General features: G+C 41.5%; 1 protein-coding gene across 3 annotated transcripts; it reads right to left on the bottom strand.

Moving 5' to 3' along the window:
• Positions 1-1,163: 1,163 nt before the first annotated feature.
• fam163b (family with sequence similarity 163 member B) lies at positions 1,164-8,704 on the bottom strand. Of its 3 annotated transcripts, none has more exons than XM_084359499.1 (3): positions 8,627-8,704; positions 3,242-3,357; positions 1,164-2,003 (listed from the first exon to the last, which is right to left on the bottom strand). In XM_084359499.1, exons 2-3 carry the CDS (start codon positions 3,332-3,334, stop codon positions 1,560-1,562), a joined length of 537 nt encoding a protein of 178 aa, XP_084215625.1. In that variant the 5' UTR covers positions 3,335-3,357; positions 8,627-8,704; the 3' UTR covers positions 1,164-1,559. The 3 variants fall into 3 exon arrangements, with proteins under 3 accessions (XP_084215625.1, XP_084215627.1, XP_084215626.1); XM_084359501.1 differs by lacking the exon at positions 8,627-8,704 and adding an exon at positions 7,003-7,146; XM_084359500.1 differs by lacking the exon at positions 8,627-8,704 and having other exon boundaries at positions 3,242-3,686.
• Between the last annotated feature and the right edge of the window lie 9,215 nt (positions 8,705-17,919).

Raw genomic sequence — 17,919 nt, 5'->3', positions numbered from 1 at the left:
TATTCAAAAAGTCTATCTGTCTCTAATGAATTGTTAGGTGAAGGATTTCCACTGTGAAAGAAATAAATGTGAAACGTAACAGTTATTGAACACTTTACAGTTGCTGCCACACAAACAAACACAAAAACATTTTGTCTATGGGCACATCCACTTGTATATTTTTTTCCACTGCATGAATGTATCACAGTCAAGTGGTATTATAAGTACCCTATATTTTATACTGGATGTTCAGTATGGAGCAGAGTACTGGTCTGTTGTAGAATGGATTGTGCACAAATATTGGTTTTCTATTAAAAAAGGTCTTTGTGACTGTATGTGAGGTCAGTCTCATTAAATGTGAACAGTTTACAAATGGAAGCTACTGACTCAGGAAACAGACGTGTCTTTAGCTTTGTTTTCTTCTCCAAAGCTCTCTTGATTTGGAGCTTAAAGGGTGAGTTTTACTCTATATTTTTCTTCTGAACAAATCCCATGAAAAGACCAAAACCAATAACGTGTTGGCCTGTCTCTCAAATCTTCCTCCGAGCCAATGGCTCTTACTGAAGACATAAATCTATATAGCACCTCAAAAATACATACAGTAGTTTCAACTATAACGCCCGGTAATTTATGTAAACAGCTGGTCACTGTAATTTTCCTAAAGCACGATTGTGGAAGTAGTGCATTTGTTGGGGCCTATTTTCAGCGGCGGATTGGTCCACATTTGGTGCTCTCGTGAGTATTTAGGGCTGCAGGACGAGTGCGATTGAGACACTATAAACTATGTTGTGTGAGTTCATGGTAATGAAGGAACATGTCACCCAGTGCAACAGTGTGGTTCATTGATGTGTTTTTAATAGTTTTTGGACAGTAATGGAGCTCTATGGCACAGGGGAAGAAGACATATCAAGTTGATACACACACAGTACTCGTTAATAAATACATTCATTAATGGTTTTGGTCTGCACATGGGATTTGTTGAAAATTTGAACAGACTCACCCTTTAAAAGAGATTCAGTTAGCCTGAACAAACTGTTAACTAGGCATTAGTGTCATTCGGGAACCAGCCTATTTGAACTTGATTTTAATTTGGGATTTTTTCCCCTCCATTTCTGTCTCTTTTGTGGTTCATTCAAACAAACAAAACCTGTGTTCAATTCACTCACAAACGCTCAAATTGTTAATTGTCTTTGTTATACTTTAAAACACATATATTGGTTGGCTATTTAACTAGCTAATTAGCTAATTATCTACACACAAAGTCATATGTAATGGTCACAAAATGATCAGTTTTAAGTCAAAACTGACAAAAGTTAGTCTCTTCATGTCTGTCAGAAACAAATGTTTATGTTCAGACATGCATTCAGCTGTTAGCAGTTGCTCCGGAGATGCAGACCTCCAATATGGCTGCCAGGGGATTGATTACATCACCCAAAAGCCCTCAGTATCGCAGTGCATCAGTACAGCACAGTTTTAAAGCTGCATTCCAGGCAACACGTAAAATGTTAGTTCAGTTAGTTTGTATTAATCAACCTCTCCTCCGGGCCATAAGGGCGGCGCTGCTTCCACACTGTCTGCTCCTAGACATCGGTGCTGACACTGTGGGTGTACACCTCCCTCATGGTGACGGAGCGGATGAGGTTGAGCTTGTGGTAGAAGCTGGCCAGGTCCATTGGCAGATCCAGGTCATGCTGCTGCACAGTCCTGTAGCTGATCCTGCGTCCGCCGTTGCACAGCCTCTCGGGGTGCTGCAGGTAGAAAGGCAGCGAGCAGCGGGCGCAGGACGGGCAGAAGGCGTGTGAGCGGTGGCACCTGCGCGACGGCGGTGTGGGGGAGTAGCTGGCAGGCCCGTTGGCCTCGGTGAGGAAGGTGGGGGGGTAGGTCTCCGGTTCCTCGCCAAAGTGCTCAGGCGTCGGAGGCGAAGGGGGAGCGGACAGAGCCAGAGGGCGGGTCGGAGACATGGTGGCGAGCTCTGGTTCCTCCTCTTCCCCCTTCTCAGACTCCTCCCTCTTACAGCAGTAATACTTGAGTGGTCAATCACAATAAGAGAGAACTGCAGGTCAGAGTCATTGTCAAAGTTAGGACAAGTTATTTTAATGTTAAACTGCCAATAGACAACTATTATGCTGCTACTTGTCATTCTAAGGTAAATACTGATTGGACAGAGTAATATAGTGCAGGCGGACTTTAGTTACAAACTATTCTAACTAACTTTACAACTTGTAGATTGGTCAATTTATGGTAAAGTGTGTGTAGTAGCTATGTAGTGAGACACTTAGTGGTGGTGACGTTGAAGTAATGCGACCGCAGTGTACTTCATTTGTAGCCTAACATTAGCTTTTTACTCCTGCCGATTTCATTTACGCTTAAAAAAAACATTCAAATGGTGTTCATTGAGATTATCTTGCTGAACAAAACATGTAGGTATCATAAATGAGGGAACCAGGGCGATGCTAACTTCCAGGTTAGCCTACAAAAATACATCATCCCTGCTGCACTCTATGGCTGTAAATAAAATGACATCATCTGCATATAGATTGGTTTCCTATAAACCTCGCTTTTTACAATGCTATTTGGCCTGCCCACCGAGCTCGATTTTTCCTGCCGAAATGAAGGTGGCATTAAAGCACAAAAGAAGCCGTTGCCATTGCACAACCAGAACAGGAAGTGGAATTGTTTTCCCAGTCGCTATCCCCAGGTAAAGAAAAATAACCATGCTGTGAGCGATAGAAATTGAGGTAAAACACGAGTGATAGGACGGGCATTTACTGTGTTCCCTCTTAGCAACGGGACATGAGATGGTTCAAAACTGGCATTCTTTCTACTACATGATACTGAATGATACAAGGGCGAGATTTCTAGGTTAAACTAGGATTCTTACAGTTGTTTTTTGCTTTGGACAGTAGCCGGCTACTAGCTGTTGCCATGTTGCTAACGATGTGTTAGTGACAACAGCGCTAACAGTAATACCACAGGAAAATGCTCGGAGAGGGGAAAGTTAAAAAGTTGTCTATTTCCACTTTAACACTGACAATCATTCTGAGCATATTAGCATTGAGCTCAAAGCACAGCTGTGCCTAGGTACAGTGACTATGGGTATAGACCCTTTTCAGTTAAATGCTCATTGTACTTTGTGTTTCTGTATTTTTATAGCAAGGTGTTTCTGATTGAAAGGATGAAAGTCTAACCTACTGTTACATACATTCAGCAGCCTGGAAAGGCTGCATAGTCACTGAAATAGTCGATAGTAAAATAGTCATACCTGCAACCTACATAAACACAGTACAGCGACGATGGTCAGTAAGATGACTGTAGCCAGAATTCCTCCTGCGATGACCACTGTCCCGGCTGACATTCGAAATCCTCTCCATCAACAGCCTGCAGGACGGATGAGGAGGACAAGGAGGACGGGGACAAAAAGGAGGAAAGTAAAAGATGAGGATGACAAAGAGGAAAATAAGGACGAGGAGGAAAAAAATAAGAGTAAACAAGGGAGGGACATAAGAGAAGAAACGGGGCAAGAGAAGAGAAAAGAGGAGGATGAGAGGGAAAATAAAGAAGGAGTGAGGGAGAAGATGAGGAAAGAGAGAAAGAGGAGAGAGGGAGGCACGGGTCAGTAAGGAGAGAGATGGAGGAACAGATGGAAGAAGGTCAGGGAGAGGGGAAGAGGAAAAAGATGACAAAGAGATAAGGAAAATGGGTGTGGAGAGGAGAGAGTACTGTGACAGAGATAGGGGAGATGGAGGAAGAGGAAGGGAAATAAGACGAGAGAGAAAGTGAGTAACGAATAAGAAACAAGAAGAAAAGAAGCAAGGATCAGAGGATTCATGGGAGAGAAAAGAGTGCAAGGAGGAAGAGGTGAGGGAAGTCAAGCAGGAAAACGAAAGGAATACGAGGAGGGCATGAGGAGGAGAAAGAGGAGGAGGATAGAAGAGAGATAATGATGTTGCTGTAAAGTTTTATGACTCTACTGTACAGCTCCAAAATGTTTCAACTGGTTTCTCTTGCCAGCAGCCATTACTAAAAATATTGCTGATCAATTTTTATTCTTTATCTTTTACGACTGGGCGCACATTAAGCCCTCACAGTGAGCCAAGTGCAAATATTAGCAGGTCTGATCCCCTTCCTCTGTGATCACCACATCTGGGATGTAAACTTATTTCATTATTTTTTAACAGTGAAACAACTATGAACCAAAGTTTAATGAACTTTAAATTTAGCACTTATTAATGATGATTATTAATGATTATTGGCTTTTTTACTCACTTTACTCAAAGAAGACTTTACACGTTTTAGCAAGGCATGTCAAGTAAGAGCTGTAGTTATAAGGAGCGTCCATTTTCAATGATTTCCAAGCAGATTTATGGCAGATATTCATATATGTGGAAAGTTTCATTTGCGCTGATTCAAACAGACCTGAATCATGTATGTTCCTTCAGATTTGGATGAATTAGGACTCAAAGAAGTTAAGAGATATTAATGAGGGTGAGAACAATTCAAGACTCAAGGCCTCAAGGCTCACAGAGATTTATTTATTTTTTATGAGACAGAGATGTAAATAAGCCTCTAGTTTATGTTTAGCATTTCATGGGCTAACTGTATTCCATTAAACATTTTGCATATTTTAGTTTTAGTCTGAGTGCTCCCAAAGCTACCTAACGATTAAACAATAAGGCAGTCAACTGAGCGCAAACCTCTGCTAACACCAAACTGCTCTCCGACCTGCAGAGCTGCAGCCTCCAGGACTGATGATGGTGTATTGTTTGCCTTCCTGCACGTTAGGGATAAAAAATGATAAGCATCAAGTGGCTGAAGGCTCGATTCAACACCTTCAGCAGAGTTGAATCAGCCGGGGTAAAAAGAGCAGCCTGTCCTCATCAGAAAAACGACCATATAGGTCGACTGTGAAAGGGGCTTAGTCTTTACATTTGTTGTTAGGCGCCCTCTAGCAGCTGTAGTAATTATTACAGCGGGGAAGGAGGACGTGAGGAGAAGTTGTATGCAAAGTGAAAAGTCTGTATAGGGAGGAAGTTGGGGATGGACAGTCGGGTTAAACAAGCGACCTAACCAAGAACTTTAATACCTAAACCTAACCAAGTAGTTTTAGTGCCTAAGCCTTACCAAACTGCGACCATACAATGGAGGTCAGTGGCCTGACGCTGTTGCACTGCAAAGGTCATGTTGTTTTTGAAACAGTGATATATGTCATTTGGGAGATGCTGACAATCGACCTATTCAGTCGTTTAGGTATGAGGATGTGTTGCAAAAGAGAAGTGACCAGTATATATTTTTTTAAAAATCTGCTGGTTACTTTTTGAGTCTACAACTACCACAAAAGACTGACAGGGAAAGAAAAAAGGTCTTAATTAATAGAAGTAATAAGGTAATCTCTAAATATGCCAACATTACAAACAATCCAAATAATATTGTATCTGGAAGTTTTCTGAGAGAAAAGGGTAAAATTAAAGCCACCAGAAGGGAGAAATATGCGACAGGGGTGATTTTTTTTTTATGCAGGAGAAGGAGCAATCATTTTTGGTAATCGGTGACACAAAGTTTGTTCAGTTTTCTCTTTTTCATTGTGTGTAAGCGAGGACAAGTCACATTTTATTATTCACTTTCCCTTCATGTTTTATGCATTAAATCTGGTCCCAAACTAGAGGAAAGTGTGTCTTAGCAAACAGAAAGAGAAATCAAAACACTAAAGGGACACCAACAAACCTTTAATGTGATGACAGCTGGAAATGTAACCAGTTCTCCCTGTAGGCTGCTGCCCTGTAGTACTTAGTAGTCAAATATACCCCTGAAGAGTGAAATCACTCGTCCCTGATGTCAGAATACTATTATCAATTTAAATGATGAATAACTAATATGTAGCTTTCCCTCATGTTTATACAATGAACAAAAGCACTGTTTAAAAAATGTGTTCTGATGAATAGCAGAACACCGGCAGGCAGAAGCAAAGCCATCATCATCGTCATCATCATCATCTTATTAACTCATTGCTTCCTGTGTGGGTGTGACGAGGGTGGACAGGAGTTTGTCATGTTGTGGGACCATCAAGGTCTGATGCATGCCAACATCCAACATGCCAAAAATAGCTGAGCGGAAAACATATGAATGAATAAGAGGAAACATCACAGGTAGAATCTACCTGTTGGCTAATCTACAGGCTAATTTATGTAATGTGCTCTCGGGCTACAGCACCATTACTACAGCGCAGAGTCAAATGGAGGTACTTTTACTGACAGTCAAAACAGAGCTGCAGCGATCAGTCAATGTATCAATTAGTCGATCACAAGAAAATTAGTTGCCAACTTTCTTTTCCATCTTTTCTGTCAATTTCCATGAACAACCCTTGTTTCTGGAAAAAATGTTTTCCGGTTTTCTCTCTGATGTCCTCCGGCTGCTCTGCCCTTAACTGTGATTTTCAGAGTGTCCTCTAACTATAGCTACAACTTGTTAGCGGACTCTGCTCGTAACACTGCTGGGGAGTGTTGGTTTTTCAAATCGCTATCACAGCAGTTCAGGTGCAGGGCCAAAATGGGCGCCCGAACTGGAGCCAGGGGAGCTGGGATTGGAACTAGCAACCTCTATGAACATCATGGTAGAGATGAAGAGACCGAAGAGGACACATAATGCTAGCTTGGCACGCTGTTACTATTCTGAGCACGCATGTTCACTTCAAGACGAAAAGGTTTGAAGACGTAACATTGTTACGACGTGCACGTAACGTTATATTCATTCACACGAGATACATTAGTTTTGTGGTATAACAAGAAAACTTTCCGAGTAAACTTTGATTTTAAGTTCAAATGCTTCATCTCCGAGTACGAAATGAAAGTAAATACGGTAATCAGCCCCCGTTTCTAATTTGCCTGCTAACAAAGACTACTCGTTTTGTCTGAGTTTGTATTTCCTGAATATCTACAACAAAGGTTAGAGAGTGCAAAATGTGCTGACTGAAAAGAGGCAGCTACAGTTCGTCACTAAAACATGTGAAAAGACTACATGCCACCACACGTACGTATAAGAAAATCCACCTGGATTCACAACAGCATTGCCGCTCTGACTTGAAGGCAGCTTGAAGGAGCTACGGAGCAGCAGAGCCTCTCACAATGAAGACGCCTGCCTTTGAACTTGTCACCACCCAGAGATTACGCGACCAAACACCGCCATGGCCTGCCTCCCGCTCATCGGCACCCAGAGGATCAACTCATCACTGGCTATTGCATTGTGTTTCCATAGCAACGGAGCCCTGGACATCAGCATCCCCAAGGGCCCGGAGAGTCGTTTACACCCACACAGCAAGTCAGCATCACACACAAATCACCGGACAAGACACACACTCAAAGGTCAGCATCCATCCATCCATCCATTCATCCATCCATCCAGCCAACTAAACACAATACACCTTCCTTTTTAGACCTGAAAAAATCGCATAAATACAAGTGATATGAAATAAATCTGAAGTAGGAAAAAGCACACGCTCAATCTAACTTACAAAAACTAAAACAAATACAAAGACACATGCATTTGCTTGACAAATCTTAAATAAAACAACTTTTATTCCTTGCAGCTCCTTTAAACCAAAATAAATCACAGAACGTGACTCCAAATGTCCTTACAGGAGTATTATATCATAGAGGAGGTGACTATAAATTGTAAGTTGAGTCAGGGCCATAGCCACCATTATGGAAACTGAGGTCATGTCCCCGAGTACTTTTTCTGGCCTAAAAGCAGTCAAATCACAATATATTTTATCTTGACTGCTTTCAGGCCAACAGAGGAAGCAATCGTTATTTCTTCACCAGAATTTATTGCTGACAGTGCAGAGAAGACTGTAAAATTTCACATTGGGAAATAAAATCTACGTATAAACCTAAACGAACAGTTTAATCAATGACTGGAACAAGAATGGGACCTTTGAGTGTGGTTAAAATGCAGCAGGGTGACAGTTTGAAGGACTTGGTGGATTCATAAGCAGACACGTTATAAGTCCCTATCTATGGCTTTTACATGAGAACAGTCACGTGACACTGGAACGTGCACACGAGCTTTTGAGCAGGATTGAAGGTGTGATGTCATTACTATCAAACACCAATAGACCACATGATTGTTTTGCTGTTTGCAGATAGTCTGGTGCGACTTTTGCGCAAATTTACGCGCATAGGTGGCTGTTTTAAAGTGATCAGGTTCACTTTAACTTTCATACTGTCACTCTGTCCGTTCAATAAGTTCCAGCAGTCTCTTTCACTCAGGTTCCAGGGGTGTGGATTCATCAGCACCATAAACACACACACACTCTCTCTCTTTCCCAAACACACACACACCGAAGCCCAAGACTTATTACAACACAAGCTTCAATTACGCGTTAGAAATCAATTCACTCGTGTGCGTAAAAGCGGTAGCGACAATTACGCACAAATTCAGGATACAGCAAAGAGGTTTGTTTGAAATGAATCAGGCAACTTTCAGATAATAAGTCTCATTTGGAGAGCCCTCTGCGGACTTTTTGCGCATTTTACGCAGCTTTCTCGCACCATGGCACAAACCTCTTCAATAACCGTTTTCTGGCACTTTGTGACACCCACTTGGCTCCTTCAGGAACCACAGGCTCATCCATACAAACAGCTGATAATCTTACCCATCACATTAGTATTTGGGGTCGTCCCATAGCGTCCTCCCGCAGCACCTCCAACTCGGGGCGCCTCGGTTTGCGGGCAGAAGTGACGGTGCGGAGAGTCGAGTTTCAGTTTGGAGAGGTGTAACCAAACCTATAACTCTCAGCTAACAGCGTTTTTACATCCACACACACATCTGACCTGTATGAACGAGGAGCAGAGATCTGTCTCGGTGCGTCAAAGAGGAGGAAATCTGTCTTCACATTTCTTCTGTTCGCGTCTTCGTTCCACAGTTGGAGACGTTTGAAAAGAGAAAATGTGGCAAAACTTTTACCTCGCGAGAAGCTGTTTCCTTCGTTGCTTCTTTTATTAATGTTCTGCTTCAGAACAGGTTGCAGATTTTTTAAAAAGATGTCCAAATAAACAATTCTGAAATATTTCCTATCCAGGTGCCCAGGTTTCCTCTTAGTCCCAACAAAACCTTGAAAAGAGAAAAAAGATGGGAAGAAGCAGATCCAAACACACACCAGTGACCGCAGGAGGAAGCGCTGTTGGGAGAATTAATTGTGGGATGTATGTTCTGCACGGAACCGGTCTCATCCTGTCTGTGTTGCAGCGCATTCATTTCCGATGCTGACCTGACTGGATGTGACCGTGCGTCACAGGAGCGCGCGCTGCAAGAATACCTGAAGGATGCAACCAGGTCGCTCCTAATCTAAAAAGCTTTACAAATCTTAATCTCACCCTTTATTGAATCAGGTGATGTCTTCCTGATATTGGGGGAATGATCTTGTTTTCAGGGGGGAAACAGGAATAAAAGAGTAATCTCAGCTGGACAGTTTTATTATTTAAAATTTTAGGAAAACACTTCATCCCTAGATTCTCCTCCGGAATTACCTGTTAAAACATATATTTACAGTATTTGTTGGCATCTGATCACCTTAACTTGCCGTTTTAGGTGAATTTTGTGAGTTGCACCTTTAGTCATTGGTCACCTGCACACATTAACAGGCCCAAGCCACATCTTCACACCCACCGAGCAAAAACATGTCCAAAAGATGTCCAGTGGAGAGCCAGAATTAAAGTTGTCTTGACGTCTTTTCAATGTTCACCAGTGAAGTCCAAGTGACATCCTGACAGGGTTCAAAATTCAAGTCACAGATGTCTAAAGAACTTCTTGTGGTTCAAAAATTTAAGTTTTGATGATGGCAAATGTTACCCTGTGGTTTGAATGAGGCCTGTACCTGTACTGAGCGATTTATCAGCTTTGCTACCATATTTGATTCATCCAACCTTGGAATATTAGCGCACCTGATCGATGACCAAAACTATATGTATTTAATAAAGCTGATAAATACCAGCCAACCCCAATTTTAGCCTTGCAGTCATACCATTACATAGAAAGAAAGAGCTACATGTATTGTGTCCACTTTACTATGACCATGAGAGAAGAATGACCCTCCTGTTTGTTGTCAATAATGACGACAATAAAAACTAACAAAAAGGGAAGTCTGCTCTGTGTCCTTCAGACTTGTCTTGGTTTCCAAAATGAATCGATTATTTTGGAGCCAGATACACTGAGAGAAATTTTTCCACAGCCTGAATCAATTCACAAAAAACAGAACTTTGTGAAAAGTGAAATTTCTCATACCAGAATTTTCAGGTTGTTTTGCTGTATCTGTTATTAAATATGTACAAAATCTGAATCAATAAAATGAGTATTGGCTTGCTGCTGTGCTGTTTCTCTGTTTGCAGTCTGCCTCTCTCTGTCTCCTCTCTCTCTTCCATCTCTCCACTTTGAGCGGCACCAAGAAAAGACGAGTCCACGAGAGGCAGAGAAAGAAAAGATTTTATTGTGTGAATTATTTAGAGGTTAAAGCAGGCTGAGATTCCACTGTATTGTACAGACAAGAGAGTGTAATATTAATGAGTGGAGACGTTAGAGGCTATTTCTCCTCTTTTCTGCTGCTCCTGCTGGGCCTTTTTTCTAAAGGATATATAAGGAGGCAAAATTCCTGTATCAAGTTCTTGTTAACTTCAATAAAGGAGCGATAGAAAGCATCACAAACTGCCATGGTTCGTGCACGGCCCAGGACAGGAAGGCTCTGCGACGGGTGACTGCACAGAGCCCACTCCCACTCCAGCCACATGTCAACCTGCTGCCATCTGGCAAAAGATACAGAAGTATCTGCTGCCGTACCACCAGACTACAGAGCAGCTTCTTCCTTCAAGCTCTTAAACTCCTGAACTCGTCCTCAACATGCCACCACAACAAATAGTTTTATTTTTGTGACTCATTACTTATTCATCCATTTATATAATTTTTGTTTTTTGCGGAGCAAAGTGGGACTACAACTAGCATCTCATTGTGTTGTAGTATGAATAAATGTATAAATAAATGAATCTTGTACCTTGTACCTTCAGCATCCAGCTGCTCTCACAGGAAGCTGCTGCTCCCAGCACCAAAAACAAACTTTCAGTATCTAACCTGAACTCACACTGCAGAACTTCACAGACACGATGGAAAAAAACTGTAACTTTTTCAGTTAAACCACGAAAGTACGAATCAGAGAAAGTCTGAGGAAGTCTTCTACAGTCTGTGTAGTGGTCTGTATTTTGTGACATGTAAAAACATAAATTTGGTGTGAAAAGAGACCCTCCATGACCTCATTTGCTGCAGTGCCCAAAAACCAACTATGTTTTTTTTATATATTTATCCAGGTTATTTCTCAGAGACAGTGCATATTAAGGAAATATGCCAGAATTAGCCAAGAGGCAGGTTGTCATCTGTAGTCCCTGGCCAGGTGTAACCAAACCTTTATCACAGCAGTGGCAGATCAAAAGACTAGAAAACAATAATTGTAATGTTTTGGTTAATTTGGAGGACTTGTTGGTCTTGACTCGGTGTGTGTGTTGGTTACATCTTGCTTGTCAGTGTTGGCTTCTTTTATGACCACGATCTTTTAAAAAATCTTAACCGAGTAGATGGTGCCAAAAGCTAAAAGATAGCAATAGCAGATCAGAAAATGGTGATATTTATTTTTGTAAATATAATTGTGTTTGGAAAGAAAATACCTTTTAATATTTACACCCTCAACACGCGGTTGAGCTTGTGCACCCACTTCAGACGGGCTGTGCGCTAAGGGTTTTAGCTTAGCGGCTACAGTTAAGATTTCAGCTTTTAAAAGAGTATAAAAAACTCAGGATCAGGATTTCAGGGCTTCTAAACAAAAAGAGAGTTTCAATGAAGAAAGCTGAAATCCAAAATCCATAAAATACTAAAATACAAAGACCAAACACAAAAGCTAAACAAAGTACAAATCAAAAGACAGTGTATAAACCAGGAATAACATGAGGAATCAGGAACAAAAAGCCAGAAACATGTGACGGGAAGAGTGGACAGGAGGACACTGGAACACAAGGACAGGACAGAGGAGACAAACTGACAAAGAGAGAGGAGAAGACAAGGACTTACATACACAACAAGTGATTTACAGATGAGGAGCAAAAAGGGCGGGAAGCAGACAAAGGGAGGATGTAGAGAATGAGACATGACACATGAGAATATAACTTCAAAATTAAACAGGAAATGACAGAACCACAGCATAAACCATGACAAGTTAGTTCACATTAAGATGTAAATGTATGAAGGACAATCAGCAGCTCCTTGTTGACTTTGTCACCCCTCCACCTCTGTCCTCTCACTGCCATCGCTCAATAAGACAAACAGGGTCTCAGTGTAAGTCATCCACTTAGCATTGATTCCCACATCAGGGCGATGGATTAGCTTACAGTGGAGACTGTGTACATGTGGCAAGGTCAGGTGACAGGTCAGCACTGATGAGGCAAAGTCCGATACACACCATGCATTCACTGTGTCACACAGAGCTTCGATATGTTGTATAGATAGATAGATACTGTAGATAGATATTCTGTAGATGTACAGTATGTAGTTTCTCTCCTCTCTACTTTCTTTTCTTTTCTGCTTTGCTTCCTCTTTCTTCTCAAGCAGGACAGGATCTGAGTCCTCCAGCATTTGTTCCACTCCAGTTCATAATCCTGACTGGCACAGAGGAGCTGCAGAATCCTTAATGTGACACGTCATGATACCCACCAGATGCCATCGTCCTCCTTTGTATCTCTCACATCCCGACAAGCCCCGTGTTCAACACACTCTGACTGATCCCAGCTCTTGTTCTCTCAGTCACAACATCATCCAGAACATGGCAGCAACCGAGCGAGCCGGCGGGCTGACGGGATGTTTCCACCTCCCTGCGGCTTTCCACACAAAGTCTGTTTACAGCTGCGGGATCAGCACAACAAGCTCCACGACAAACTGGAGACCATCTGAAACATGTATCCAACTGAGGATTTCATTCTTGCTTTTTATAAAACAGTTGAAAGTGTAACCTTTTCACTGTATCAAACCCCACTTTTTTTAATCCATTTATTCAGTTTTCATACTTTTACTCATATTCTCCATTTTATCAATGCAGCCAGAATCTGCTGTTCCTGCACAAGAATCAAATTTAAAACTTTGATTGTGTTAAAGGTGTGCTATGCAGGACAAAAATGACTCTCAATAATCACGTATGACCCACTAGAAGAGTGTGACAGTGTCAGTGTCTGTGCATGCAGATACTGCCTGTATTTTCTTATATTCTTAGTGTTTTGTTGTGTCTGCAGTGTTTCTGGGCGCCAGCGATTGTGGAGGAAGATGGTTGACCCACCCAAAGCATCTGTATTTGATGACCTAGGAGAGAGACTCATGTTTCTCCAGAATCACTGACTGAACCTTTGAATAGTGTGTTTACATGCAGAAATCAAAAAATCCTGCATAGTATGCCGTTAAAGTCTACATTTCAATTCTCGCCACTCTTTATGTATGCGTGCAAATAAGTGAATAGATGATAAAGCAACCATTGACTGTTTATTTGGAAACCGTGCCCTGAGCCTCTGAGTAGTAGCCCCTAGTTCTGAATGGAGAGGTTTCGCAATGGAGGTGTTTCAGAACGTCAAGCTGTTCCCCATTTCAGGGATGAGAAGCTAGTTAGCCTAGCTTGCTGACGTCAGTTCTGTTTACTAGACATTACTTTTCAGTCATGTTATTTTAACACCTGCTGAGTCAGTGGTAGCCTCTGCTCTCTCAGTGTCGTGTTTACCCGGCAGAGGTCATCTACAGAAGTTAGCTTTAGCAGTCTCTGTCTCAGCGCACCAGCCAAACCGTCAGATCTCACAGCAACAGGTAGACTTCTAACCTCAGCACTTGTAAGTTGCCCTGTAATTCAAATAATGCAGAAACCCTGTTAAAACAAACATCATCCACACACGGAGTTCAATAGAAACATTTTATTTCAATTTTAGTTCAACTGCAAATTATTTCAGCTGTAGGTTCTGATTAAAATTTGACTGATTTGCAACATGTTTTCTGGACACAAGTGACTAAGAAAGAAGAGGCTTTGTTTCACAATGTTCACAAATCATTTTCCCCTCAGGTGTGAGCAAACTTTAAGGTCTCTTCAAAGTTTAAACTTATCAGAGTCAGGACAACAACTGAAACATTTCACCAGCCTTTGTTGAGTGAAAATAAGCCTTAATGAGTGGACAAACACCAGTCTAGTCGACACCAGTGCCATGTTTAATTCTGTTTCCTGTTTTATTTTGGCGTCTAGCTCTCCTCTCATGTCAGATCCCTTCCTGCCCTGGTGTGTTTACCCGTCACTGTGATTGTCCGCCCCTCCCTGATGTGTTACACCTGTGCCTCATTATCTCCTCCTCACTTGTGTATGTGGTCCGGCTGCTCCCTGTCTTCTGTGCCAGTTCGTCTTTGTCTCCTCGTAACAAGCGTCCCACCTTTTCTCCTTGTGATAGCCTTTGTAGTGTTTGACCCTATTGTGATCCTGACTATTGCCTCTGCCTGATCCCTTTTGTCTGTTTGTTTTGCTGACTGATCCCCTGTGTACCGAACCCATTTCCAGCCAAGAGTTTTGCCTTCTTGAACCTGATCTGTCTCAAGTCGTGCATTTGGGTCCTAGTCTGGTGTGTCAGACCTTGTCGAAGAGAGCTGATAAACTCACCTTCAGATATCAGAGATCATCTGCTCAACAAATTACATCAAAATATTGGTTTCTTAAAACAATATAAAACTGACTTTCATATGTTGTGTAGGAAGACAACTGGTGATGTGATTTACATGCCTGTACTCTTACGCCCTTAAATCCTGCGTGTCCCTGCTTTAATTGATTTGTTTTTGTGTCTTACTTCTTATTAACGGTGTGCATGCACTTATTTGGTTTCAACAAACTTCTTCAAATACATCAGACTGATGTTTTCTCTGTCAAATGTGTCTCTTCTTCCAGGGTGGCACTGCCGGAGCCTCTGCTGGTTGCTTCGGGGGTTCTCTCACATAATTACAGCAATAACCGTTTATGTGCGATCCATCAGGAGAGATAGCTGAGAAAAAAACAGCGGCTCGATATGCCCTGATACACCACTAAACTCTGTGGCTGGAGTGGCTATTGATTTGTGGTGCTGCAGGGCCGAGGTCCAGGACGCTGGGGAGCCATAAAACTTTATACTCGGGGTTCAGATCGCTGAGAGGAAGCTTCACTTCCATCACAAATATGAGCTGCTGCCTCGGATAAGCTGACAGACCATCACTGCTGTGAGCTAAACTTTTTTTCGCTTACAGTCTCCGTGTTTGTCTATTTATTTATTCATCAAATGTACTTTAAATTCTAGTTTGATTTACAAAATGATAATCAATTTAATAGGATTATTTTTTTAGTCACAGCTGAAGTTAGAGGTTTAATCTTACAGGCACGATCGCCAACACTTTCTCTCCAAAGATAATGATTACATTATTGAACAAACACCAGTTATCAAACTTCTCACAGCTCGTCCCCGTACTGCCCTGGAGCAAAGTCTCTTGGCTTTGAATCCACTGTGACGTGTAGTAAAATAATGGCTGACTTATAGATGATAAAACTATCATATTTTAATTGCAAGCCAGTGTCTAAAAAAGTTGGGATGCTCTCTACAACTTCATTCTTTAATTCTCCCTTTCATTGAAAAGATATGTGTCTGTATAATTGTGTCAATCCACATCACACAGTCACTTCAGGACAGTTATTTTTTGTTCAGCAAGATGAAGCATTTAGCAGAAAGCAGCTTAATGTCACGGTCCTGTCATTTCTGTCTCCTTTTATTTGTGTTTTATGTGTTTTCTGTGTTTTGTGTCTGCTCTCCCTCCACACCTGCTCTGCATCAGCCTGCTCCCAGTGTCCCATCAGCTCCTTTGTCAGCTCCACCTGCACCTCATCCCCTTGTTGGTTTAGTTTGTATTTAAGTCTGCAGTTCAGTATTTGTTGTGTCTTCCATAAAACTTCATCCACTGATCTCCCTGCCTGCTGTCTCCTGCGTTTGGGTCCTACTTCTTTGCTCTCAGGCTGACATGATGAAGCACAGTTGAAGATATTGAATGTGCTGGTGCTTTATTTGTTATACGGAATACATAAAATGTGTTTACAAAGTGTAAACTCCATAGATAGCAATTCAGTTCACACAAACATGCTAACTACTCCATCATCTCTCATGATCATTATGTATTTATATGCATATAAACTAAGCAACTACTGACGGTAATTACGGCTCTTTGTAGTGAACCAGACCATTTGGCTCAGCTCAGCCTAAAGGACTCTGTCGGCTCCTCTTCATTTTGTGCCACTTTTGGCTTTTATAATTCAGCAATATTTCTGATGGGTTTGTGTGCACATACTGTTTATCAGTTAAACTAATCAATGTAACCATACCAAAACGTATAAATCAGAATCGTAATCGTAATTTTGGATAATGTTTGGTATAAAAACCTTAAATAATGTAAAATCATCAAACAAAAGTCTCACCATGCTTAGTTTTACCAGTCCGACGTATCAGGAATTTATTTAGCAAATATATTCATCATCTGATTTTCAACATAAAGCGAGACCCGACAGCACTCTGCCTCTTTCTAAACTAAACAGAAAAGGAGGACAGACAGTTTTACATGAGAGGGACGACTGATAATTTTACCATTTAACGTAACTGTGTTTAACCTGCCAGGAGAAACAATTGACACTATGTGACACTATGAAGGAGAAGAGTGTGACAGATTAATTGTTTTGCTTCAGAGGGAACAAAATGGAGACGCATCATTAAAATAGTACTTTGCTCTTCAAGCAGCTATATTAACATCAAATCAAATGACTGTGTAATGTGAAAGGACCACTAGTAGTACTGAACCTGCTGAGAAGCAACATCAGCTTTATGCTCCCGGGAGGTTTTAGCACCTTTGAGCTTTAGTTTTGGTTGTCTGGCTGAATAAACAGGGTGTTTTTCAGAGGAGACCTGGGGATATTTCCAGCTGTTTTTGTGGTGACCAAGTCCGGCTGTTTTTCAAGTCGAACCGTCTCCATCCGTGATCGTGGCGACCAAAGCAGGTATTTTAAGCCAAACCGTGACTCTTTTTTTCCTAACCCTTACCAAGTGGGCATAGTGTTGTGACAAGAGGGAAATAGAAAATTCAACCAAAACAAATGTAAAATTGCAACATGAAGAAGCTTAAAGCTTTGACTTATCTTTGGTTTTGCAGAAATGTACTTCGCTAACATTTATTTTGGTGATTGTGTTGAGTAAATGACATGAGAGACAGGAGAGTAAACACATCACATATACAGAGAGCTTTCAGTCTCCTCTGTACTATGAGTGGCACAAAGAATAATGTACATCACAGACACGTCGTTGTGGCAGTTATCTGCTCTGACAGATCTTCAGCCCTCATTTAAACTGTGTGTTTTTGGCAGAGATGACTCCTCTAGCTTGTGGCGTTCAGTCTCAGTGCTGACAAACTGGCCTGCAGGTTTGAATCACAGCAACATACTGGCAGGGACGCTTTCTGTCCCAACAAATCATAAGAACAAAGTCATGTTGGATTTGAGTGAAACAGTTACAGAAAAGATGAATTTTGTCATTATGAACATTCTTTAGTCAGATTTACTTCAGGTTTACAGTTACTGCACATGGAAACCGTCTCAGTGCATTTACGCTTCAACATGAAGGGGTTTACTGGGTGTTTACATCTATTTGAGGCCAATCTCATCGTTGAGGTAAACGTCATTGGAAGAAATCAAAGAGATAAATGTTTTCCACGAGTCCCAGGTATGTGAATGAAGTGGAAAAGGTGGGTAACATTTTACAATAAGGTACCCAAAAATGTGAGTAGTAACTGAGGTGCGGGTGAGGAATGAGTCAGGAACTGCTTGGTAGTTAATGAATCGTT

Source organism: Pagrus pagrus (assembly GCF_965226575.1).
Source record: "Pagrus pagrus genome assembly, chromosome: 8".
In the NCBI taxonomy this organism is placed as follows: domain Eukaryota; kingdom Metazoa; phylum Chordata; class Actinopteri; order Spariformes; family Sparidae; genus Pagrus; species Pagrus pagrus.
The sequence above is the reverse complement of the archived record's forward strand: the minus strand, read 5'-3'. Positions and strand labels throughout refer to the sequence as shown.

Coding starts and splice junctions, on each gene's coding strand:
- fam163b (XM_084359499.1), bottom strand. CDS start 3,334: ATGTCAGCCGGGACAGTGGTCATCGCAGGAGGAATTCTGGCTACAGTC. Junction 2,004..3,241: donor TGTGTTTATGTAGGTTGCAG/GTATGACTATTT, acceptor TGACCACTCAAG/TATTACTGCTGTAAGAGGGA.